This window comes from Podarcis bocagei (genome assembly GCF_964188305.1).
Source record: "Podarcis bocagei genome assembly, chromosome: 1".
Classification (NCBI taxonomy): domain Eukaryota; kingdom Metazoa; phylum Chordata; class Lepidosauria; order Squamata; family Lacertidae; genus Podarcis; species Podarcis bocagei.
Genome location: NC_138125.1, coordinates 50727389 through 50754318, shown reverse-complemented (window position 1 = coordinate 50754318; position 26930 = coordinate 50727389). Strand labels below are relative to the sequence as shown.

At 44.5% G+C, this 26930-nt stretch overlaps 1 protein-coding gene across 21 annotated transcripts in view; it reads left to right on the top strand.

The window, feature by feature from the left end:
* The window catches only part of GPHN (gephyrin), a 246991-nt gene that overhangs the window by 70810 nt on the left and 149251 nt on the right, over positions 1 to 26930 (top strand). For all 21 annotated transcript variants that reach the window (XM_081164322.1, XM_081164303.1, XM_081164317.1 and 18 more), the window contains one exon: positions 14650 to 14742. In XM_081164322.1, the coding sequence (XP_081020448.1) occupies positions 14650 to 14742 (93 nt within the window). The remainder of the gene's footprint in view (positions 1 to 14649; positions 14743 to 26930) is intronic.

Sequence of the window (26930 nt, the reverse complement as noted above, 5' to 3'; positions counted from 1 at the left end):
GCGCGCGCGCCCAACCTTCCACTTTCCGTCTGACCGTTTCTTCGCTCCCCGATGGAGGTGTGGCCACTCCTGACTCGTGCCCTCCCCCCTGTTGCGAGCTGCCAGCGCTTGATCTCTGGCGCTCCTCCTCTTCCCTGCTCTCTGGCTGTGACGCTGGTCCCGATTTCCAACTGCTCTCCTCTGAGTCCCCTCTGGCTCTATCTTCCTGGGGTGTCCCCCTAGGCTCCCCCCTTGCCCTGACCACTGGTGCTCCTTTCTGTGAATCTTCTGATTCACTGGAAAGACTCGGAGATCTCGGGTCGTCGTCATCACTCATCTTTTCTTCTGCCTCCTCCCCCTCGCTCTCTGTTTCCTCCCTTGCCCTTGCCTCTGCTCCTGAACCCCTGACATCCATCCCCCCCTCGAAGCCCCCCGTTCCCCCCTCCCCTCCTTCCTGTGCGGGAACTGGGTGCTGCTGTGTCAGAGGGACGAACGTCGGATACAGTTCGCTTCCCGTGGCGGGCCTCCATCTGAAGTCTCCCGGTTCTGCCTCCCTGCTCTCGTCGACGACGGTCACCTCCGCTTCCATCTCTGTGCCGCCGTGCTCGAAACCAGGGTCGTCCCCGAAAACGTCCATGTCCGTCTCTCCCTCACTTCCTCCTGGCGGCGTTGCTCGTCCTGGACCTTCCTGCCACTTCCTGCGCCACTGCTCCTCTGGTCTATCGTCCCACCAATACGAGGGTTCTGAGGCAGATCCCGAGGGTGACCCCTCCGGGGAACGGGCGTCTCGTATCGGGTCCTCGTCCGAGTCGAACCCCCGGAACGTGCTGGCAGAAAGCGTTGGCGTGAAAAGCCAGTCGTCGAAAAAGTCTGCTGGCATTGGTCTATGTGGGAAGAGGGCATGAAACTCGTCTTTGAGCAGAGGTTCGTCCAAGGCGTAGCCCGGCACCCAGCTGTTCGCACTGGCCGGGGTGCCCTCCTTGGCGAGAAGGTATTCTACCCCTTCTTCCCCCCATCTGGAGTCCAAAATCTCCGTGACTTCGTTGATGCGTTCCTTCTGTGCCACTCCCGCGTGCCCGGTTCCTTCTCTGAGCGGACTCGGTGCCGTTCCGGGTTCCTGAAACCTGTGCGGTGCCTTGTAGGGGGTGAGCACCGATCTGTGGAACACCGGATGCATTCTGGAACCCTCCGGAAGCGCCAGCCTGAAAGCCACCGGGTTGACCTGCTCTTCGACTTGGTAGGGCCCCAGTTGCTTATGCCCCAGCTTCTCCTTGGCCAACGACCTGGCCGGCACTGCGTGGGCTGCTAACCAGACCCAGTCTCCCACATGGATCTCTTCGCCAACCCTTCTGTGTTTGTCCGCTTGCACCTTGTATGCATGTTTGGCCAGCTCCAGGTGTCGCCGCAGCTGATCGTGGACCTCCTGCAACTCCGACGCGAACGCATCTGCTGTCTGCGGCTCCCCCTCCCCCATCCTTTCCAGTCCCGGGAAGGTTCTGGGGTGCCTCCCGTTGTTAGCGAAGAACGGCGTGACCCCCGTGGACACGTGCTTCGTGTTGTTGTAGGCAAACTCGGCGAGCGGCAGGTAATCCACCCACGTCGCAGGCTGTTGATTCGCATAACATCTCAGGTACTGCTGCATGATGGCATTGACCCGCTCCGCCTGCCCGTTGGTCTGCGGGTGTCTCGCCGACGCCAGGTTGATCTTGACGTTCAGGAAGCCCATCAGCTTCTGCCAGAAATTCGAGATGAACTGTCGCCCCCGGTCGGACAGTATAGACCGTGGCAGACCGTGAACCTTGAACACGTGGTCTATGAACAGTTTGGCGGTTTGCTCCGCCGTGGCCACCTTGGCACACGGAATGAAATGTGCCATCTTGGAGAACAAGTCCACCACCACCAGCACGGCCGTCTTGCCCCTCGAGCTGGGCAGATCCGTGACAAAGTCCAGGGCCACCCTCTCCCATGGTTCGACCGGAGTTTGCAGCGGTTCCAACAGTCCGGCCGGTGGTTTGTGCACCGGTTTGGCCCTCTGGCAGGTGTCACACCTCGCCACGTAGTCCGCGACCTCCCCTCTCATTCCAGGCCACCAGAAGTCCCTGGCGACTAATTCCACCGTCTTCTCCTTGCCAAAGTGCCCGGCAGTGGGCGCGTCGTGCAGCTGCTGCAGTACCTTGTCGCGAAGTTCGTCTCCCGGCACGTAGATGGCTCCTTTACGGATGAGCAATCCATCTCGCAGCTGGAACTCGTCGGTCGCTGCCGTGCCCCTGTGCACCTCTGCCATCTTCGCTTGCGCGAAGGAGTCATCCTGCAACGCTCGCCGCACCGCCTCCAGGTCCACTGTTGCCGCAGCGCACGCCCACACTGTTGGTGCGAAGATGTGCATGGCGGCCGCTGGCTTGGCGTCCTCCAGATATTGTGGCTTACGAGAGAGAGCGTCCGCCATGATGTTGGTGTCCCCCGGGACATACTCTATTCGGAAGTTAAAGTTCGCAAAGAACTCAGCCCAACGTATCTGCCTTTGGTTCAGGAACTGTGCCGTGCGCCAGTGCTCCAGATTCTTGTGGTCCGTGCAGACCTGCACCGTGTGCTTGGCGCCGATCAGGAAGTGCCTCCATGCTTTGAATGCTGCATGAATGGCCAGCAACTCCCTGTCCCAGATGGTGTAGTTCTGTTCGGACTTGCTGAGCTTCCTGGAGTAAAACGCTCCCGGCCGCCAAACCCCCTGCGGGTCTTTCTGCAGCAGGACTGCTCCCACGGCTCTGTCCGAGGCGTCTGTCTCCACCCTCATCGGCCTGCTGGGGTCGACATGCAGCAGCTGCTCTTCCGACGCGAAGAGACGCTTGAGTGCCTGAAAGGACTGCTCCGCCTGCTCTGTCCAGATGAACTTCTTTTTTTTGGAGCTAAGCGTGTCCGTGATGGCCGCTGTCTGCATAGCGAAGCCTTAGATAAACTTGCGATAGAAGTTCGCGAAGCCGACAAACCGTTGGACCTCCTTCCGGTTGCGTGGGCTCTTCCAGTCCAACACCGCTCGAACCTTGGCGCTGTCCATGGCGAGCCCCTTGTCAGACAACTTGTAGCCCAGAAAATCCACCTCCGTCACGTCGAATTGGCACTTCTCCAGCTTGGCGTAGAGCCTATGCTGCTGTAGCCTGCTTAGCACTTCTTTGACGTGTCTGTCATGCTCCTGCTGCGATTCCGAAAAGATCAGGATGTCATCTAAGAAACAGACGCACGTCTTGTAGAGGAGCCCCGCCAACACGTGATGCATGAACGCTTGAAAAACGTGGGAGCCATTTTGCAATCCAAAAGGCATAACTCTATATTCGTAGGTGCCCAGCGGCGTGAACATGGCTGTCTTCCACTCATCCCCTTCCCGCATGCGAATGAGGTTGTACGCCCCTCGCAGGTCTAACTTGGTGAACACGCTGCCCTTCCGTACCTTTGCGAGGAGGTCGTCGATTCGGGGCATGGGGAAGTCCGATGGCTTGGTCACACTGTTTAAGATGCGATAGTCCACCACAAGTCTTTTTTGGGGCGTGTCCCGCTTCTTAACAAAGAATACAGGACTGCCCCCCGCTGCCTTGGACTCCCGGATGAAACCGCGCTCCAAATTATGATCTATGAACTCTTTGAGTTCCTGCAGTTCGTCCTCAGACATGGAATACAGCTTCCCTTTAGGCAGCGCCGCCCCCGGCAGCAGGTCAATTTTGCAGTCATATGGTCTGTGGGGGGGTAGCCTGTCTGCCTCCTTCTCGCAGAAAACCTCCAAAAATTCTGCGTACTTGTGGGGAATCGCTTGCAGCGTGCCTAGCAGCAGCTGTGTCTCCTCTTCCTCTCCTTCCTGCCGGGGGACGATGCAGTGTTCAGCACAAAAGGAAGAGCCGAAGGTCAGCTGCCTCTGGTACCAAGCCAGCGTTGGGCTGTGCTTGTCCAGCCAACTCATGCCCAATACAATGGGCGTGTCCGATAGTTGAGTGACGTTGAAGCTGATGATTTCCTTGTGATTCCCAAGGCGCATCACCATTGGTGGCGTCTGCTTCACCACTTGCCCCCCTAGCAGCTCCCTGCCATCCACCGTGACCACCTGCAGGGGCAGCGTGGCCGGCAGCAACTGTATAGCGTGCCGGTCAACAAAGTCTTGCCCTATAAAGTCCGCATTGCTTCCCGAGTCAATGGTGAGCGGCACGTCCATGGTGATTCCATTGGGCAGCTGGAGCGATGCGGTGAGCCTCACTACTGGTTTGGGCGGGAGGGGGTCCATGGGCTGTGAAATCTCCGGGGACTTCTTCACTGACACGTCTGGCTGGGCCCCATTGCCTCTTCCTCCAGCCAGACATCGTCGTTTCCCTGCTGTGGTCCTCCTTGTTGCGTTGCTGCAGTTACCATTGCTGAGGCTGCAGTGTGCTTGTGGAGCCTCCGGGGACACTCTTTCGCCATATGCCCTGGATCCTCGCAGATGTAACACTTCCTGTTCCCTCTAGGAGGCTTCGCTTTCACTGTTGTCGGTGCTAGGGCTCTGGCTGCTGATTGAGCCCTTGCACTTCCAACCTCCATAGGTTCCACTCCTCCTCCTGGCGGAGGCGTGGATTGCGCACGCGCTGCTTCTCTGGGAAGGAAGGAGGAGCCCCTGGCTGGTTCGCGCCCTCCACGCCCCTCGTCCCTGCTCCACGGACGTTCTTCCAGCCGCACCCCCACGGCTAGCGCCCTCTGAACGATCTCCTGCGTGGTCCGGGGTCTCTCCCCCCTCGCAATTTCATCTTTAACAGAGCCGTGCAATCCCTCCCAAAACAGGTCTCTTACAGGAGCCGAATCCCTGTCCCATTCCAGAGCACTGACCAAAGCGAAAAAGCGGGCATGATACTGCCTTACGCTGGCCCTCCCTTGTTTCAGTCCATGTATCTGCTGCCGAGCAAGATCCACGTCAATGCTTGATAAGAAACACCCATCCATCGCTTTAATAAAGGCACCCGCATTTTGGAGCGCCGCATCCTTATCCCTCCACAAATTGCGCAGCCATGCTTTAGCTTCCCCATGCAAATGGGACATGATGAACCCCACTTTCTCTTGCTCATCTCTAAAGTCTTTTTTCAGCAGTTCCAGTGCGCACATTACATCTGCTCTAAAGTTGGGGTACTGCTGCAGGTTCCCATCGAAGTGAGAGACCAGACCGCCTGTTCGTCTCGCCAACCCAATTCCCTCCTGTCTGGGTGTCAGTTGCCCGTGCTTCGTAAGCATGTCCAACCTGACCTGGAGATCCCTGCAGGCGGCAGCTGCCTCCTCCTCTCTCTTCCTGGATGCGAGAGCCTCGGCATTCAGTTGTGACACTGCTTTTCTGAGTTCCTCTATCTGCTGCTCAGCCGTCATGTTGTCTGCCGTTCGTGAGCTAGCTAGTAGGCACCTGCTTCTCTCCTCTCCTCGAGGCTGTAGATGCCCACAATTTTATGAGACGGAGCTTACTGTCAGAGCTGCTTCAAGATCCTAGCTCACAGAGGATCACGCTAGCCAGCGGTCATTAAGTAAAAGTCTTTATTGAGTTACAGTTTCCATTCCCAAGCTGCTGCGTGCAACTCTACGTCTAATGGCTAGATCGGCGAAGCTCCGTCTGAGTCTCCGCCCCTTGTGCACCAACTTAATATCCTAGCCCTGCTCCACCTTTTCCGCCTGACTGCTCTCCTCTGGGTCCCTCTGCCCCCCGGGGTCTCTTCCTTCCGGGATTCTTCTGACGCCGACCCCCCGGAACTCCCTGTCTCCTTGCGCCGGGCTTTAGGACCTGGCTCCCTTTCCTGGCTGCCTACTGCGTCACTTTCCTGTGCATTTGAACTTGGCGCGCGCGCCCAACCTTCCACTTTCCGTCTGACCGTTTCTTCGCTCCCCGATGGAGGTGTGGCCACTCCTGACTCGTGCCCTCCCCCCTGTTGCGAGCTGCCAGCGCTTGATCTCTGGCGCTCCTCCTCTTCCCTGCTCTCTGGCTGTGACGCTGGTCCCGATTTCCAACTGCTCTCCTCTGAGTCCCCTCTGGCTCTATCTTCCTGGGGTGTCCCCCTAGGCTCCCCCCTTGCCCTGACCACTGGTGCTCCTTTCTGTGAATCTTCTGATTCACTGGAAAGACTCGGAGATCTCGGGTCGTCGTCATCACTCATCTTTTCTTCTGCCTCCTCCCCCTCGCTCTCTGTTTCCTCCCTTGCCCTTGCCTCTGCTCCTGAACCCCTGACAACGATCAATGTGGATTTCTGCCTAAAAGACCGTTAAAAGATAGCATCAGAAACATGTTAGATATTCTGGCATATTGGAATTGCTATAACGAGAAAATATGTGTATGTAATCTGCTTTATTTGAGCCACATCTCCAACATTTATCTGATCCTAACTTCCATATTAAATTCAATTTATAAGGTGTTAAATGCCATTGATAGAGGGTTTTAAAATAGTTCTCATTTAGATCTGTTGAAATAATATTAGAATAGAGCGCCCCAAATCCAGTTCTATTTTTTCCTGGTTATTCTTAGATCCAAATCTCGTGCCCTTTTTCTCACATACGTATCCTGGTTCTGATCCAAGTTTAACCAGACACCATAGAGTTTTGCAATTATGCCTTAATCCAAACGGGAGATAAATAGAATTTCTCATTTGTTCTCTTCCCTGATTTCCCCATGTTTATATATTAGAGGAGAAATATTTTATAGCTGCAAAAATTTCAGGTACAAATTTCAGTTCGTGAAATAAAAAGTGTCCTCCAAAGCCTCCCCACACTTTCAGACAGGGCACTGAATTAGTGTTTGTTCTTTTTTAGATATTCTCAAATATGGGGGAAAGCTCTACCACAATGAAAACATGCTTGAGTATACCTACTAATAGTATGATTTGATTTTCTGTGGCAGTATTTTGTCTGTTTATATCTGGATTACCAGTAGGGTTTTAGAAATGATGTGACTTGACCATCCTTGAGAAGTGCAAAGAAGAAATACTGTCAGTGAGTCATCAGAGTTCAATAAAGGTGCAGTGAGTTTAATTTTCTAGGCTGCAATCCTATGTGCACATATGTGTTGGAACTCAGTGGTGTGTCAGGGACTGACAGGGCTCCGAAGAGTGTGTGGCAGAAGCAGGGGACCAGGGGGAGTGACCCGAGAGAGGGAACCAATGATTTATGGGGTGTCACACCACCTGCAAGGCAGGAGCCAGGGGAGGAGGGAGAGTCGGGGCAGTCCAAGGTGGAGGAGGAAGGGACGGTTTATGTGAGGGATGGGTCAGTAGATTCCTCACCTTCCCCCTCCCCACTGTCTCCTAGAACCAGGGGGGGGGGGCTTGAAAAGGGAAGAGCAGTGCAGGGAGAAGCACACAACGCAGGTTGTGAGCACTTCCGTGCAGGGAGAAGCACACAACGCAGGTTGTGAGCACACGGCCCATCAAAGGAGGGTATATAAGCTGGAGGAGAGGAGGGGCCCCACTGTTGCTGCAACTGCTCTTTTGGCCCAGATCTGTGGATAGCTCCCTAGAGGCTAGAAGTGTGTTAGCATGTGTAGCCAGAGCACTGTGGAAGCACTGAAAGTGTTCCTGTTTCCAATAAAGAATTAACTATATCAGACATGTGTCTTCCTTATCTGGATGGACCATGACACAGTGCTTAGTTCAGAATATACAAGTATTGGATTGCACTTTTTAACTTGTGTCATCAGAAAATGCCAATCAGAAAATTTAACATTTAATCATGGCTGTGAGATCATGATCCTGTGAGATCATGGTTAGGTGTATTGAAAGGCTTGAGTATTTTGACTTTCCCCCTAGTAGTTTGTCCTTGGCAAATTGGCCTTAATTAAGTTTAGGTGATAAACGCAAGTAATTCCCCAGTTTGCAGCTCTGTCCAATTAAATTATTTAATTTTCAATGGAGACACAAAGTACAAATATTATTCAAAACTTTATTAGCACACAATACAGCTTCATAAAGTGTAGAATCAAATTTATAACACTGTAAAACTCAAGAAGCAGCACATGAGAAATAGAAGACTGGAGAAGAAATATAACAATATGCTAATTCCTAACTTGACTTATTTGACTTCTTAACCTATTAGGCTTAATCATCATCATCATCATCATAGGTTAAAAAAAAGGTAAAGGTAAATGACCCCTGGACGATTAAGACCAGTCAAAGGTGACTGTGGGGTTGCGGCGCTCATCTCGTTTTCAGGCCGAGGGAGCCAGCGTTTGTCCACAGACAGCTTTCTGGGTCATGTGGCCAGCATGACTAAACTGCTTCTGACGCAACAGAACACCATGACGGAAGCAAGAGCGCACAGAAACGCCGTTTACCTTCCCGCCACAGTGGTACCTATTTATCTACTTGCACTGTTGTGGTTTCAAACTGCTAGGTTAGCAGGAGCTGTGACAGAGCAATAGGAGCTCACCCCATTGCAGGGATTCGAACTGCCAACTTTCCAATCAGCAAGCCCAAGAGGCTCAGTGGTTCAGACCACAGCACCACCCACTCCCTATAACAACAACAACAACAACAACAACAACAACAATATTTTATTCCACCCATCTGTCTGGGTTTCCCCAGCACTCTGGGCAGCTTACAGAATATCTAAAAACATAATAAAAACATCAAACATTAAAAACTTCCTGATACAGGGCTGTCTTCAGATGTCTTCTAAAAGTTATGTAATTCTTTATCTTCTTGACATCTGAAGGGAGGGTGTGCCACAGGGAGGGCACCACTACCAAGAAGACCCCTCATGGTTCCCTGTAACTTCACTTCTCACAAGCAGCTGTTGGAGGGGGAGGCCTATTATGCTCATGCCCTGCTTATGGGCTTTCATAGGTATCTGATTTGTCACTGTAAAAACAGAATGCTGGATTAGATGGGCCTTCTTATGTTCCCATGTTAAGCTTTTTATGAGGTATAGGGCATTGGATATTGGGAAGTGGTACTGGAAAAGTGTGGTGGTGGTTTAACAAGTTAGCATTCCCGTAGGGTTGCTTTTGAAGATCAAGGAACTGGTGATCTTGGAAAGGGTATTTTTACCCAGTGAGGTAAAGAGCAGGTCTAAGATATAATCCTAAAGTTGTCATCACCCACACAAATTCAAATGAACTCTCATAAATCAGAGAGAATTAAGATAATTAGTGATCTCAGTGATAATTCTGAAGATAACACCTACACAATAAAAGAAGCATCTTTGGTATAGACGTTAACTGAATTCCTTTTTGCAAAGCTTACAACATTTGGTGGTGGGGACGGGGGATGGACTCTTTCATCAAACTTTTAAAACAACCTTCAGTAACCTTTCAGATACATCAGGTCCAAGATGGAGTTACTTTGGTGTACACATACACAGTGTTGTGTCAAAGCTGCTTTTGAAGCTCATAAAGGTTTTTTAATTGGCTTGTATTGCATCACATAGAGACTATTGTTTAGGGGGAAAGATTTGTTTGTTTGTTAAAGTTATACCCCACTCTTCCTCTCAAAGGAGCCCAGGGTAGCAATCTCAAAAACTGAGATTGAAGATATATGGTCTTACTAATTGTTGCTGCTTTTGCTTTTACTAATTTTACTGACGTTTCTAAAAATATTTTTTTCTTTTGATGGTTTACTATTTTCACCCAACATTTTGAAAGCCAGCTGTTTTAATTAATTTAATGTTCCATTTGGACAGGGGTGGGGAACCTGACTGCATGCCAGCAATGAGCAGGCCAAAGTGGGCAAGCAACAGGTGTGACTTTATACTGTAGACTACAGTCTAGTGATGCAGGTTTATAAACAACTCTCCATTCAAGCAAGTAAGGAACATTGTCACATTTCGATGGGGAGAGTCTCAAGCGCCAGAAGAGAGACCTGGACCTGAAGTTCCCTGCTCTTGTGCTACAAATAACTTAACAGTACAAAGATTTCGAAGGGCTGTTTTTATCCTATTAAAAAATGTGGAGTAGAGTTAAATAACAATGCAAGCATGAGAAGCTTCTTCCCTGTTTATTGTCAGGAAAGGCTATTTTACACATGAAAATGTCTTCACAGATGCAATGACTCACGTAACTGATCTGTTAGATTGCTCAGGTCCATTTTTCAAAATAATCCATTCCATCCTGCTTTACCCCCAATATACACTCTGCATTTTGTGGCCACTGAACATGCTCAATCCTCACTGAGCTGTGTTTTGGGATGACCCGGAAGCTGTACGCCGGCTCCCTCGACCAATAAAGCGAGATGAGTTCCGCAACCCCAGAGTCGGTCACAATTGGACCTAATGGTCAGGGGTCCCTTTACCTTTACCTAGCCGCCCTGCCCCCCAATCCAGTTAAAACAAACCCGAACCCTGGCACCTCCATGTATCTCAGTAGCACATTGGGGCTTCATAGTTATCTTAACAGAGCACCTCAGCTCTGCTAAGAACAGTGTTGGTTGCTTTTATTCAGGGGCTGGGAACCTCCGGTCTGTGTTGTAAATTTGATCCATCAAGCCTCTCCATTTGGTCCACAAGGCTGTTTGTGCAAGTCATGCCCACCTGTCCTATTCCTGATGCCATTTGTGGCAGGTACCAGGCAGGTAAAGGCGAGGCTTGGCAAAAGGGGGCTTTGCAGTCACTTCTGATTGGCAGTGTCTAGAAAGCCCCTTGTGCAGCACTGCTGTGCTTTTCAGTTCTTCAAGATGTGCAGAGAAATCAAATTAAGTCTGTGCATATGTGAACATGCTCTAAATCTTTTCTAGCTGATAATGAAATTGTAAGCACTGCACTAAGAGGATAAAATGTTTTCCAATGAACTTGATTGATCACTTTGAATTCTTTTAGTATCAGGTGCATTATTATTATTTTTTACAGAATCACAGTGCTCAGATATTCTTTGTATAAAAGCAACTATAGAGACATAGGAAACTGCCTTATATTAAGTCAGACCGTTGGTCCATCTATCTCAGAACTGTTTACATGGTCAGGCAGCAGGTCTCCGTACAAGGTTCTCTCCTAACCCTACCTGGAGATGCCAAGGATTGAACCTGTGAGCTTCTGAATGCTGAGCAAATGCTGTATTGATTCAAATGCTACTGAGATATTTTGACTACACACAAACATAATGTTATTGGTTCACCTTTCAAAACTTGAAGTACTATTAAGTGGGGTGATTTTAAATAGCTTTAGATGAGTTGAATGATAATTTACCAGCAGTAAAGCCAAATGCAAGGAAGGATTTAAAGGAAAGACGCAGAGGATTGGGCTGTTAGAAGTACTTTTATCCTGTAGAATAAAAAGAGGTAGTCAGATGTTACGAAAATGATGTGGGCTCATCACTACTATAAGGAGCCTTTTGAAAGCACATAAATAGCTTGGTATTCTTTTAAAGGTTGCTCTGTGTGTCTCTTTCTTTCAGTGTTATGAGTGTGAGTGTGTATATGCACACTCTGTAGCCCTGAGGGATTTCCATGAGTTTTCACAGTTCTAAAAATGACTCATGTTTTGCGCAAGGAAATTTGTTTCTATGCAGGAATAGTCCTTTCATAGAAGAAAGCGCCACTTGGTGTCTGATTCAAACACAACAGGAATAGCCGAGGACACTAATTTTGGTTGCGCATATTAAAATTACAATGATGCGAATTTCATGTTACTTAGTACCAAAACTGCTGTGTCTTCATGTGTGCAGCTTGACAAAAACCTTCAGCATGTGTTTCCCTTTAACGCTCTTAATTCTTATATGCACAATCTTCCTGTATACGCAAGAGTGTAAAACGTCATCACACTGCAGTTTGCTGGCTGCTAATAGGCATCCATGCCAACTGCAACATGAGGAACCCCAGCCCAGCCCAGGCAAGCTGTTTAATGAAGGTGGGGGGAGGCAGGCACGAAGCACCTGCCCCCCTCCATTAAGCTTACAGTGAGGTTTAACTGAGGGGTGGGGAGGACCCTTTACCCAGCAACTTAGCAACTAATTTCTGTGGGTGAGATGAATCTTACTGAATAACAATATTATATATCATTGCATTAACCAAATCCACTGATAAGCAAAGGGAGGGGATGAACTATGTTCTTCCTTATTGACATATGTAATAAAATCAAACCTGCAGATGTGTAGTTTATGGGTCAAGCATGTTCCAATACCAAAAAGAAATAATAGCTCAGTTTAGGTCTCTCTAGAAATGAGACAAAAAATAGATAGCAATGCAAGCTGGGGAGAAGGAATAATATAACAATTCATAATTGTTTTCATTTCTTTAAAAACCGTACACCAAAATTATTAAATTATTTTTATATGGTTCCATGTTAGCTTTTTATTAAAGCACCTTGAAGAATTCGCTTCAAGTAAAATTTAGGGTGTGTGGGCTTGTGTGTGTATAAAGAACATTTTAAAAAGGTATATAGAAAATCATTTTCACCTTCCTAGACATGGGTCATTTAACATGGGTGTTGTTGATTGTTCATTTTCTTTAGCAGTTATAATTATTTGATCATATTCTGTTGTATATTCTGTTGTGTGTTGCTTTGATTGAGATGATACTATAAAATGAATTTTTTTTGGTATGCAGAGCAGAACATGTTTGCTACCTTTCATTGTTGTAGACAGTTAACTTTTGTGTTTCATGTAAGTGATGGTACTGTTAACTCTTGAGGCCCCAATTATTGAAGTCTCCCTGTTGATTTGAATTTTAAGCTATCTACAGCTGTTACTAATTTAATGACAAGTAACCATTTTATTTGTGGCCTCAGTAGCAACTGAGCAATCTTCAGTTTCATCTCTTTGAAACATTGACAAATGGCCAATTCTGAGTAAAGAAATTCTGGTTAACATCTAGCTGTAAGCTATTCTTGAATCTTAGACCTATTTTCTTACATTGTAATCTATAATTGCTGTTTTAGCCTAAAATGTTCTGGAAATAATCATAGGGCTGTATATCAGATGCTTGCAACCCTGCTGAGAAAAATAACTGGCAATAAGTCATCATTTAATTTATTTAATTTTAATTGGTTGAAAATCAAATTCCTAGTAAGGAATCTAAAGTTTTTACAATTCCTGTGATGTTTGTTTCAGTAAATGTAGCTTAAAGAATTTATGAAATAAATTGTCTATGTATAGCAAGATTAGTACTAATGTAGCAGTGGTTAATGCTGATGTTTCTTATTAAATCATTATATTATATCACATTTTTTTCCAGACACAACCTTCCACAAAGTGGCTGACAACAGAACCAACCTGATATAAATTTAATGTAAACAAACATTCATTAAAGCAATGTAAAAAACATGTTACAAAATATTAACAAAATAGCAGCATGTAAATATCCTAATCCAGACCACCAAAGATATAAATAATGGAAAGCAAATAGAAATAAGGCCTGATACAAGGGGAAGGTAGGGTTGATTGTACATACCACAGGAGGGAGTTCCTCTTGTTTCCCCAATTTATTCCAGAATCGTTAACCTTTGTCAGGGTCATGCCCCTCTAAACAGTGTATTAAACTCATGGGGAAAGAATGCTGTATAGCTCTGGGATGTGGATTGAGGAAGGATCACACTGATCTCACCTTCCCCCAGTATGCTGCTCCCATTTCTTTACCCTTGCCCTCAATAATGTTTGGCTAGTATGCAGACTGTGGGCCCTCCTGAACCGAGATAGTCTGATTATAATGATCAGCGTCTGGCAATATTCAGATCACTCTACTGAATATTTTTTTCGCTCCAGGAAAAATAGACTTTGGCAGTCCCATCCACCATCGAACCCATTGTGTTTTGACTATATGTGATTTTGGCTTTAGGTGTGATCGCAGGAATGTAACCCCCATGTAAGTTGCGGGCTTACTAGTGATAACCTTAAGACACATCTGCTAAGATTACTGTACCTTTTGCTTCCTGGTAGGGGGAAAAACTGGACAGAGTAGTACATTTTTTTTGATGAATTCCAACATAAATTTGTTTCTCAACTTTTTCCATTGAAGGATTGATTCAATCCTTTGTACTGAAGTGCTATTTCTGGGGTGGCAAATTTGCTATTATTTATATAAAGCCATCAAAATAAACATCACTTTACAGAGCAATATAATCACAATAGAGGCTCCTGCTTTAAGGACCTTATTGCCTGTGTTTTGAAGTTGGAAAATGGCAAAAGAGAGTAAAGTAAGAAGGAATGGCAAAAAGAGCTGAGTGTGAACAAATATAAAGTTTCATTTTCATGGTTTCTACATTTTCATGTGTCATGCAATTCTAGGCTTTATGGGCTCTTGAAAATACTGTTTGTTTAGAAATACATATTTGTTTAGAAATTCAAGGAATGCGTTACTAATATTTCTTTCCTATGATCAGGATGGTCTATTGCTAATACTAAACAGTTTTGTTTGTGTTTTCAGGGTTGGGAACTTCGATATTTTGTAAACCAAAAGTTTAGGCTCCTTCTTGGGAGAAAGGAGTGACAAAACAGGATGAGCAATTGTATTCTATTAGATATCAACCTACACTTGATATATTTTTGGAACTGGAAACGATTGGTATTTTAAATTTATTTTAAATTTCCTCCACATCTATTAATATCAGTGTTTTAAATGAAGTTTACTATCAATATTTAGGATTAAATTAAAGGCAATACAGTTATTCATAAAATAAAATGCACAGTTTGAATTTGCTCTGTCATTTATTTATTTATGAACATGAAAATCTGATAACATATTTCTTTGTGTGTGTGTGTTTTCCCCCCAGGAGACATTGATAGACTGGTGTGATGAAAAGGAGCTTAACTTGATTTTAACTACTGGAGGAACAGGATTTGCGCCAAGGGATGTCACACCAGAGGTGAGAGAGTTTTATCTTTAAAGCCATCTGCCTTTTGAAAATACCAATAATGTTCTTCTATATGTGATGTCTCAGAAGGAATTTGATATAATATAAAATTTCATTGCATTTCTAAAATAAACCAAAAAAAGACCTGTATTAAATAGTTCAAAAGCAAACAATTGATTTTACTTCGGTGCCATAAGGAGGCTTGTATTTGTGTGCAGGCTACTTTACGGTGTTCCTGTTTTCTCAGTTGTGTCACTTGCTGACATATCTCCATAGCTGTCAACCTTCCCTTTTTTTTTGCGGGAAATTCCCTTATTCCAGCGCCATTTCCCGCTGCTTCCCGCTGCTATCCCGGATTGTTATATATCGCATAGACTGTCCCCGGGACAGGTGAAGCTGCTGATCCCTTATTTTCGAGGCTGCTGATCCCTTATTTTCAAATCTGAAAGTTGACAGCTATGTATATATCTAACAGGGACATGGAGATTATTCTATGGAAGTTGTTTTCAAAGTACAGTATAAAGCAGGCCTCCCTAGGGAGCTGTGGATAGTTACCAAAGAAGGTGCACCGGCCCCACAATGTGTGCTTTGATTTGCCAAGGAAGATTTATGACAGCCTACTCCTATTCCACCCATTTTTGCAGTTTTTTCTTCCTTAAGGTTACTCCCACAGGAATCTTTAACTATACTATGCTTCTACTCTTTTCCTTTGGTCTGCTTTGGTACAAGGCCATAGTGAGGAAACTATCTTTCCTTGTGTTCATTAATCTTAGGGATATTCAAGCAGTTGATTTTCTCGATCCTGGCAATGTCAGGTCCCTTTCACATATTTAGTCAGTAGTATGAGAGCTGCTTCTGTGAGTTACAGCCCCTCACTGCAGGGCCATATGTGAATATGAATAAAGAGACTGTGCGGCTAGGCCAGCAAGACAAATCTTTCCCATGCCACTGGAGTCCTTTTGGGAGGGAAGATACCAATCAGATGGATAAATTTGTATGCTCACATCCTTAATACTTCTGCTCTCAGTAACGTGGTGTTGTACCATGCATCCATGAATACCATAAGGGTGGCTGTATATGTTAGCAGGACCTTGGAGAATACATGCTCTGCGTATTAATGACTCTTCCATCAGAAAGACTAGAACTTTATTTTTGATTTCAACCCAATCCAGCTGTCAGACGTAGTCCCTCATGTGTAGTGTGTGCTTGTGGGGGGAGTGAGCAGAGACAGGATTAATCTCCATAATAGTATGATTTACTTTGTTACACTTCAAATAGTCTAAAGACACTAGTATTTTATTCATGGTGTATTGCTGTACTTTTATCAATCTTTTAACATCAATCTTTAAAACGACTATTAGAAAAAGGTTGGCTTGAGGTTAAAAGCTTCCGCCTTGAAGATAAGTATCACTTGAATTTAGAAGCAATTGATTTATTCCTTGAGAAGTGGAGGGCATATATGCAACCGAACTATCACAACCTAAAGCAGAAGTATTTGGGTGGCAAGCTCTCAGAATAGTTCGTGGTGTTTTTAGTTACAGTATTGCTTTTTAATCATTCTCTGGGGCCCTGTGTTGACCAGGTTGAGGTGAATCGGAGCCAACCACATACAGAATTGAGGTTGCTGCTTCATTAGGTGACATATATTGTTTTTTCCCCAGAAGGTATGAAAAAATAAAATATTTAATTAAAACAACCACCAAGAAGGAACTAACCTATCAAAAACAGATAAAGGAAAACCATGCATGTATATACTCACCTGTAAAGGGGGGATGGAGCAGGAAGGCAAGGTGGGGTTGGGTCTGCTGAGTTGTCCCCTCATAGCACAAGCTGCAGTTTAACAGTTGAGAGCAAACACAAGAGGGGAGGCAATGCGTAAGAACAAAGTCAGTTTCATCATACATGCCACTTAGAGTGCCATCTGTGTCACATTGCTGGCACCCAGGCTCAGACAGCCTGGCAAGAGAGAGGGTTGGCAATCTGCCTCATGAGACTGGCAAAGACTGGCTGTTAATGAGAGAAATTTCCATGCCTTTTGTCTGTGCCAGGAGGATAGTGAGAAAATCTCCTCCACTGTTGCCCAGGGCAAAGCTTTGTTGTAGCTTTGCCCACTTGTAGAAATATAATTTTGATGGATTTTTAAACCAGAGGTTAACTACTTGTAATTACAGTTCCCATGATCTACCAGCCTTTCTTGTGAGTGTCATTTCTAGATTTAGCTGTATATTCTTGCTTTGTTACCAAAAAAATAAATAAATCAGGTTGGAAAATAAAGACAAAAAGTTGAGGAAAAATAATGTATTCAGTATGACTAAAAGTTATGACTAGCAGTAAGTGCTGCAGAGATGGAAAAAATTTTCTTAAGATTTATTTTAACTTCTGAACAAGTTGGGTCATTTAGGAATTATACCTGTAAGGACACAAATGCTCTTTAAATATTTATCTATCTTATATTTCTCTCATTCTAGATGCATTGCTTGGAGATCACTCATTTTTCCATTATGCTAACATTTTTGTGTCAAGTTTAGCAGCATAATATATTTGTATCAGTGTTCAATAATATATTTGCTGCATTGGCAGAATCCAGTAAATTAAAATTTAAAAACAAGAGAGGGAGAAAATGTAGAAAAGACAAAGAACCCCTGCAAGTATTATGTTCAGAAAAGCATTGATTCTGGGATTTACTAATGAGAGGGTGGGAAGGTCCTGTGATTGATTTTGTGGATTAACTTTGAGTGTGTTGTTTTTAGAATTGACTTTTTTATCTATTGTACTTTTAAAATTATTACTGTTGTTAGTCACTTTGAGACTCTTGTGTGGGAAGAACCACACAAATTAAACAAGCACATAAAATAGTTCGTTTCTCAGTGTATCAATATTCAATGCTCTTCTTTTAAAAATAGCCAGGACTTTAGTGTATTGCTTTTTGTTAGCTGCCATAAGCCAGTTTTCTCAGATATGGTATTCTAAATACTTTAGAACCTATTTGGGTTGTATGCCAGGCTGGTTGCAATTTTGAAACCCGTGTGGGCCTGTAATTTAATCATGAAATAAATTGCCAAAAGCACTCTGAATAATGTAGACTAATAGAATTGCAGAGTTGGAAAGGGACCCCAGAGGTCATCTTGTCCAGTCCTCTGCAATGCAGGAATTTCAACCAAATCATACATGACATATGACCATCCAACCTCTGCTTAAAAACCTCCAATAAATTAATTTGGTTCTTATTTGTGGTCTTTGGGCAGTTAGTAAATGAGATCTCTACCTGCACAGATACCATTTTTGAAATTCCAGGGCTCAGAATAGCCTTGAGGCTGTTACCCCTGAGTAGGGAAATCCTGTCCCCCTGCATGGCACAAGGGCAGGACCAAGGCTCTGTCGGTTTCTTTTTGACTGCTGACTAAGTCACTCAACAAAAGAACTTCCTTTAGAGCTTCTGAATTTTTCTCCTCATATCTCCTCCTCAGAAGATATTTTATGAGAGAATCATATTTGGTTTCATCCCTTCATTGCTTATTTTGAATTTAGAATATATGTCTATATTATGTGTGCATTGTCTGCTTTTTTACATTTGTATTGTTGCTCTCTTCTTCTTTGTGTTTATTGCATTCCACCTGTGTTTAATTTGTCACCCTTTTTTCCTGCTTGTGTTCAACTTTAGTTTGCCCATAATGCCCAGCCATGATTTAGTGCCTCAGGAATGAACCTTGCTGTCAGAGCTGCTTCCAGATCCTAGCTCACAGAGGATCACGCTAGCCAGCGATCATTAAGTAAAAGTCTTTACTGAGTTACAGTTTCCATTCTCAAGCTACTGCGTGCAACTCTACGTCTAGTGGCTAGATCGGCGAAGCTCCGTCTGAGTCTCCGCCCTTTGTGCACCAACTTAATATCCTAGCCCTGCTCCACCTTTTCCGCCTGACTGTTCTCCTCTGGGTCCCTCTGCCCCCCGGGGTCTCTTCCTTCCTGGATTCTTCTGACGCCGACCCCCCGGACCCTCCTGTCTCCTTGCGCCGGGCTTTAGGACCTGGCTCTCTTTCAGGGCTGCCTACTGCGTCACTTTCCTGTGCATTTGAACTTGGCGCGCGCGCCCAACCTTCCACTTTCCGTCTGACCGTTTCTTCGCTCCCCGATGGAGGTGTGGCCACTCCTGACTCATGCCCTCCCCCCTGTTGTGAGCTGCCAGCGCTTAATCCCTGGCTCCCTTCCTCTTCCCTGCTCTCTGGCGGTGACGCTGGTCCCGATTTCCAACTGCTCTCCTCTGAGTCCCCTCTGGCTCTATCTTGCTGGGGTGTCCCCCTAGGTTCCCCCCTTGCCCTGGCCACTGGTGCTCCTTTCTGTGAATCTTCCGATTCACTGGAAAGACTCGGAGATCTCGGGTCGTCGTCATCACTCATCTTTTCTTCTGCCTCCTCCCCCTCGCTCTCTGTTTCCTCCCTTGCCCTTGCCTCTGCTCCTGAACCCCTGACACTTGCCTTCTTCTCTCTCTTCTCTTTGCTTTCTGCTTTGTTTGTTGCTTCTTAGATTGTGGTAAACCATAGATTGCTAGCTCATCCACACGTTAGTTTGCACTTGTCCCCGAAACCAGGATTGCAAAACAGAGTTTCAAGCTAGTTTGAAATGTGCTGTCAAAGACGCTCACCAGCCAAAGGAATGCGCATGGCAGATAGTTAACTCTTTATTGGCAAGCTGTCAAGCTGACAGAGTCATTTCTATGGCTCTGAATACCCACGTATACCAGTCTAGAGTCTAGGCAGCTATTCCCAGGTCTGTGCTCCATGGAGCAGTTGCAGATAGGGGACCACTTCCTCTCCACCAGTTTATGAACTTTTCCCTGATGGGCTGCATGCACACAATCGGAGACTACGCCACCGTGGAAGCTTCCTCTGCTCTTCCCTCTTCTATTCACTTCTGGTTCTGGGGGACAGGGCTGCAGGAGAGGGCGGGGAAGCACCCAGCCCTTCACTTGCCAGACCTGCCTCTTCCTCCTCTTTTTTTGACCCATTCTGTGCTCCACCCTCCAGCTCTAAAGCTTCCCCAGCGTCACAAATCACTGCCCTCCTCTCCTGAGTCAGACTCCAGCCCCACTTTCCCTGGTACACACTTGTTGGTGTCCTGCCAGTCCCCTGCCACTAACCACCCCTTACGTTTTCTGTTTCCTTTTCCTTGTGCTTCTTCTCCAGTCTAACTTTCTGCCAAATTTTCAACTTATATTCACTGTTTGGAAGTTTAACATACAGCCATCGTATGACAAAAGGCAGTGGCGGGCCGACACTCTTGATTCATCTTGTCAAGAGTAGCATATTAAGAGAAGGAAAACTCAAAAAGCAAAAATGAGGAAGCAGCAATAGCATGTGCTTTGTGAATTTTGACTGAAAGTTTTCCCCCATACCTTCTGGAAGTCCATTTAACTTTCTTTACCTGGTCTTGAAGCTATGTGAATGCATAGCTAAACAATCTGGACCTTAACTGATACTGAAGATGGTTGAACACTAGTGGAGAAATTAAATTTCTCAAAATTCCACTCTGTCCATTATGCACCCTGTAACAGAAGGGAGAGGATAATAGAGCTTCTTTATGAACTCCTTTGCACAACTGTCTTAGAAGATAGGCCAGTTGTGACCCAAGCTGCCACCACACCCCCTATTAACTCCCTATTAACCCCCAGGTGGGGTGAATTCTGGGAGGCCACAGCTATTACTTTGAAACAGCACACCCTGCTCTTCTCAGCCAAATCCCTCTTGATTTATCAGGAACCACAGGACTAGCATCCAGCTGCCTTCCCCACCTAAGTGTTCTGCACAGATTGCTCTTTGACCTATGAAATTCCCCCTATTCACCTATGTAGTAACCCTCCTGGCAGATGTCAAAAGAGTTAAACCATTTCATAATTTTGGAGAAACCATTTCATAATTTTGGAGAAATCTGAAGGCAGCCCTGGTTTGGGAAGCTTTAATGTTTGATGTTGCTGTTGTTGTTTCCGATATTTCCGTTGGAAGCTGCCCATAGTGGCTGAGGTAACCCAGTCAGATGGGCGGGGTATTAAAAATAAATTATTATTGTGATTAAATTATTGTAAATATGAACCAAAACAAAAGCGGATGATCATTCTTTTTAATGAATTACAATAGACAACCTGGTATCTGCATAGACGTGTAAAAGACAGACACAATAGTAATTTAAGTCCTTAATCCAATAGATCTCTCCAAAGATTTCTGTCACTTTAGGGTGGCATATAAATTAAATAAATGGTTGCCATACCACCCTAATAGTTTATCATTTAGGAACTTCCTATTAAAATGCTAAAATATAAACACAAGTTCAAAGAAACAAAAAAATGGAATGTTTTGCATGCAAAGTATGTGCCCTTCCACTGAGTTGCAGCCCTTCTTTGGCATTTAGTTGTATTGTTTGGAGGATACTCAGTATTAGAGACTATGATGGCTCCTATAGGAGGAGGTTATAGCATACCCTCTAATATTGCGTGGGTTATACCTTGGTATCTGTACATGAAGGTTGGATTATAAATACTTTTAATAAGTGAGACCTGCCTTGTGTAACATGCTGCTGATTGAAGTTATGCATACACATTTTGTTAGATGCTAAAAACTCCTATTTCTACATGCTTTCCCATGTCAGCTCACATCCCTAATCTAAATTCTGCTTCATGGAATTCACATGTATCCAGCCATAGACAAGACTTTAGCAGACCTGAAGACATCCTTGTCCTTTACGCTGTTAACCATTATTGTTCAGCTATATTACTGTATTTTTTTGTAGTGGAAAGTATAGCTGCCTAGTAGGTGTCTCATTGCCAAGACAGAAAATAAGGGTACAAGTATTTAAAAAACAAAATCTGTTTCAATATTTTCCTGGTTTAAAGCTATTGTTTTACTCACTCTCCACTCTATTTTACCTTGCTCTTCCATTTTCTTTTGTAATTTGTATAAGCTTTGTCTACAGGTCCCCAATCCATTTCCTATCAGTTACTGAAGGAGAGTGGTAATTGGATTTACCCTATTCCCTTGTCAGGTCTTAGAATTTGATTGAAACAGTAGAAATGTACAATATTATCTGATATGGCTGTGAAGAACTAATATGGTACATGGCTAGAGGAATGGTTTTCTAACTTTCTAGCTTTAGGGAATATTCCATGTTAACTTGTCTTTCAAGGAACTCAAGCACATATACTAAAGAACTGTTGTATCTTGTAGAGAATTCTGAAAAACGTTTTAGGGTGCACACTCAGTTCACCTGGCCTTTGCCCAGGCCTGTTGGGGCTCACTGTTATTCTGCATGAACTCCATGCACAAATTGGTAGAAAGGAACAAGCTACTTTCTAGAGATACTTTCTGCCATTAGCTACTTCACTGAGGAAACTCATAAGCTTCTGGAGAATCCCATTGTTCCTTGGAACATAGCTTCAAAACCACTGAGCTATAAACAGTAGGTTTGAGTGTAAAATTTTGGGTCCTGGCATTACGTTTTTCTGGGTGACTATAGGCAAATCACTGTATTGTTGCTCAGCCCCAATGCACAGCTTAAAATGCCATTCTGATCAAATTGGGGGGAATGTTCATGTACAAAAGCAACATGCAAACCAATGTAGCCCTGAAGTGATTATTACAAGACAAGAAATACTTTGAATATTGCATACTATTCATTATTTTTATTTATTTCCAAGTTTCCACTGTAATGAGCACCACAAGTTTTGGAATATATTTCTTTATTTTGCAGAAAAAACTGAGAGAGTTTGTTGCGTACACATAAAGTGCATTAGGTGTTCTGATCTCTTTCCTCTGGGCTACATTGCTGAGGTATTTATTTGATTGCTAATATCCTTGAGAACAATTTATAATGATTCTCATGGAGGTCTGTTTGTAGTGGAAATAGATTTCATTATGTATAGCAGGCAGCAGTACAATACCATTTTACTTGATATGCACTTGCTGTGTTATGTAATAATATGATTTGTAAATAGTAAAGGGATTAAGTTTTGCCAAAGAAAGTAGAGTGAATCAGGAAACATTATTATTAGTGTGTGGTAATCTGCTAAAAATCTCTTTTACTTTCACTGAAATGTGATTGGGGAGAAACTAGAAATTATTTTGCTGAGCAGTTTTCCAACCGTAAGAAAAATGGCTTGTCTTTATCCTTGCAAGACTTGTCCTGGTCCCCTAAGTCATTTTTACATTTTTCCCAAGCTGATAAGTCACTCATTGAGGAGACTCTTCAATGAGCACAAAACCGTAGAAGGTACACACCATTATAAACCTTATGCCAATATTTTATTTTGGAAAAATATTCTGACTTTTCTTTGAATTTACATCACATTATTACAGCAGCACACTCACAATCATCTTTCGAAACAAGCACATCATGAGAGTATTGCTAGTATGGCTAAGTCTCCATGCAGAGTAACCTGTATCAGGAATTCACCGCTATGTGTGCTTACAACAGAAGGCATTTATCCATTAAAATATAACATGGCACTTTAATTTTTTTAGCATATGCAATACACATGTATGCTAAAAATTATGTTTAATCAGACTGTGCATTTTTTGGGAATCTTCAGTGGTCCCCCATACCCCATACACCTTTATTAACTGTTTCCTCTTTATTCCCTGTTTCACTTGATGAATCAACTACCCTGTTGTCCTCATCTCACCGCTCTGTGTGCCTCTCCAGTCCCATTACTTCCCATCTTCTGACTGGTACTACCCCAACCTTATTTCTCCTCTATGCCATACAATCATCCTCTCTTTCCTGTGGTTCCTTCCCTACATCATTCAAACATGCCGTTGTCTTCTTTACCCTTGAACTGTTTAACATGGTTGCATTGAGATACAGCGGTACCTCGGGTTACATACGCTTCATGTTACATACGCTTCAGGTTACAAACTCCGCTAACCCAGAAATAGTACCTCGGGTTAAGAACTTTGCTTCAGGATGAGAACAAAAATTGTGCTACGGTGGTGCGGCGGCAGTGGGAGGCCCCATTAGCTAAAGTGGTGCTTCAGGTTAAGAACAGTTTCAGGTTAAGAACCGACCTCCGGAACGAATTAAGTATTTAACCTGAGGTACCACTATATATCTTTGTTTCCATTAGAGCATATGGCATGCAGCAATTACATAACAAATTAAAAAATAAATCTACAATAAACACTCAGATCAACATTTCTGAATATATTGACAAAGTTGGGTCAAAGTGTATATACCAAAATTATTACATATGTGAAATGATGTATAGTAATGTGTATTGCTTAGATTGGTGACCATAAGTAAAAAGGTATTTTGTATCAATAACAGTTAGAATTTATAAGAAGGGGGAGGGAGGAGGAAGGGAAAATAAAATAAAATATGTACTTCATGCACACCAGTCTGTGCTGTAAGCTATGGGTACTGTTCTACCACATTCCTCATTATTTGTGTAATCAATAAAGTCACACCAGACTATGTAAAAATTGTCGTGTTTCTTTTGGCCTCTCACTACTTTTATTTTTTTATGTCAGTTTTTCCAGTAATGCTGTTTGCCAAATTGCATTATATCATTGGTCCACAGTTAATAATTGCAATGATTTCTATGTTCCAGCAATAGTTGTTACTGTAGTGGTTAATATATGTGTTATGAGCTCTTTGTTTTTAATTTACAACACATCATGACTATGCACGTTAAGTAGAGAGAGTCCTGGGGTCATGGGGACTGTCTGCCTTGTTATCAAAGTTATTGCTGTAAATATATTTTTCCAGATCTTTTCTATTTTTGGACACTCCCACAACATTCATTAATATGTCCCTGTAGTGGGACATCCTCCCTAACACAGCGGAGAACTGTTTGGTTTTATATAAACTAGGCACCTAGGTCTTAAAAACCAGCCAATACACAATTTTAAAAACTCTTTCTCAGGTGGTTGCCAGTAGGGATTTGTACGGCACTTTTGTCCACAGTGTTTTCCATGCCTCTTTTACAATTTCTAAACTCCAATTTAGTTCCCACCACCTTCTCAAATTTTCCCGCAAATTTTGCTGCAAGCAAAATTGAACGTCTATAATAGATTTATACAAATAAGACGCTAGCCCTTCTTCCACTATTATTTTTTCATATTTTGTTTATTGTCTTATGGCTTCATTTTTAACCTGACAATTTGTTCAAAAGGACCTTAATTGGTAGCCTAATAGCCATGATATCTGAACATTTCCCAAATGAATTTGCATCTCATTACTGCAGGGGCCTAGCATGGGGGCCCCAGGGGGGCTGTAGCCCTGGGCTCATGATTTTTAGGGAGTGTGAGCCAGGCACTCCCACACAGGGATCCCCATCCCACCCTGCCTGCTACTGTGGGTCTGTGGGCCCCAGAGCCCGGCCTGGCCTCACTGGCACATCCCCAGCCCCCTCGCTGAATGGCCGACTGTCCAGCGTCTGGGAGACTCACCCACCAAGAGCCATGTCAGCCAGCTGGACTCTTCCCTGAGTGGGTGGGCAAGTGGTGCAGTGCAGCCCTGCTTGGCTTCAGTGGTTAGGGTTGAGCTGGCACACGGGTTCCATGAACCCTCCGTGCCCCTCTCACACATATGCCTGGCTGCATCGGCAGCAAGGGCTGGGCTGGTGTGGTGGGTTATGTTCACCTTCTGTGCCTTGCCCTCACCTGGTGTATATGCTGGGAAACACCACAACATTAATGGTAAGCGGTTGTCCCATCTGTGTAAAAATCTTTCAAATAATAGAATTGATTTTCATTCCACAAATCTCTATTATAGGCTCTTTGTTTTGTTTTGTTTTGTTTTTTGGAAAACTGCGTAGAACAGTAATGGAATAATGGGTGAGCGGCCTGGAATCAAAACCTTTGCCCATTTACTCCAAATTTCGAAAGTTGTAAGTGTGAATGGATTACTAAGCCAGTGTTCTCTAATGTGCTCCATTGAGTTCCCTTATTGCCAAACATTAGGTCTGTCATGTTGCTAAGTTGACATGTGTTGTAATAGCTGTTTAGATTTAGGAGTCCTCATCCTCCAACAGTTGGTTGAGGGTGCAGCAAAGGTATTTTAAATGCATGGTCTGCCTGATTGAAATAGGAATTTGTTTTGCTTTTTGCCATTTGGACATGTGGGCTGGTGGGATCCAAACTAGTAATGTTTAAAATAAAAAGAGTAATTTTGGAACAAGCATCGTTTTTAGTTGCAGCCAGTTGATGCATAATAGAAAATTTCATGTTACTCCAACATTGTATATCCATATTTATTGTTTTCCATACTTTGCTATAATTTGATTCAATTATGGGTACCCTGAATGGGTAACCTAAGTATCTGAAGCTTTTTCTAGCTATTGGGATTTGTAATATTTTGGATAAGGTTTCTTGAAGTTGCAGGGGAGTTTGAAAGAACATTACTGCCAATTTTTGAAAAATTACCTTAAATCCAGAGACATAAAAAGGTATCCAGTTCTATACTCAGGGGTGGAGGAAGGGGGGTGCAGTGGGTGTGGGCCACCCCGGGTGTCACCACTGAGGGGGGGGGGGTAACAAAATGCTGGGCGGCACTCACCGCAGGGCCTGCAGTGCACCCAAGCCACGCATCTCTCCTGGGAGAGACGCTGTGGCTTGGGCACGTGCAGGCTCCACGCTGCCCCAAACGGTCAGCCCGCTGCCTCCCCCCAGTTGTAGGACAGCTGAGTGGGAGGAGGCAGGCAGATTCTGGAGGCCCCGCAGCAGTGAGCCCCGCCCCTATGGCTGGCTCGCCCCGCACCTGGGCACACCGCCCCAGGCACCCGAGCGGCTTCCTCCACCGCTGTCTATACTGATTAACTTTCCAGCATTAACCGGGCCTGATGTACATGAAATAGTATCGTCCCAAAATGTATTCCCTTCCATTGATAGTTATACCCTTTTCTGCCAGAATTGACATAATTTCAGGGGTTCTATAATTAGAGCAAATAATAAAGGTGATAATTGACAACGTTGTTTTGTCCTGCAGCTGAGTGGACATTTTTGTGAATCTGTATTATTTATCCTAATTGTAGCAGATGTAATTTCAAAATATTTTCCAATTAAATCATGAATGTATTAATTTATTGGAGCTGCTCACTATGAACCGTTGGCTGACCTATGACTGTATAAGCACTGCATTTTTTCAGCTATTTTATGGATTTATTGCAAAATGGCTGTGTGTGGATCCATTTGAACAAATAAGTTGCCATTCTGGCCCAT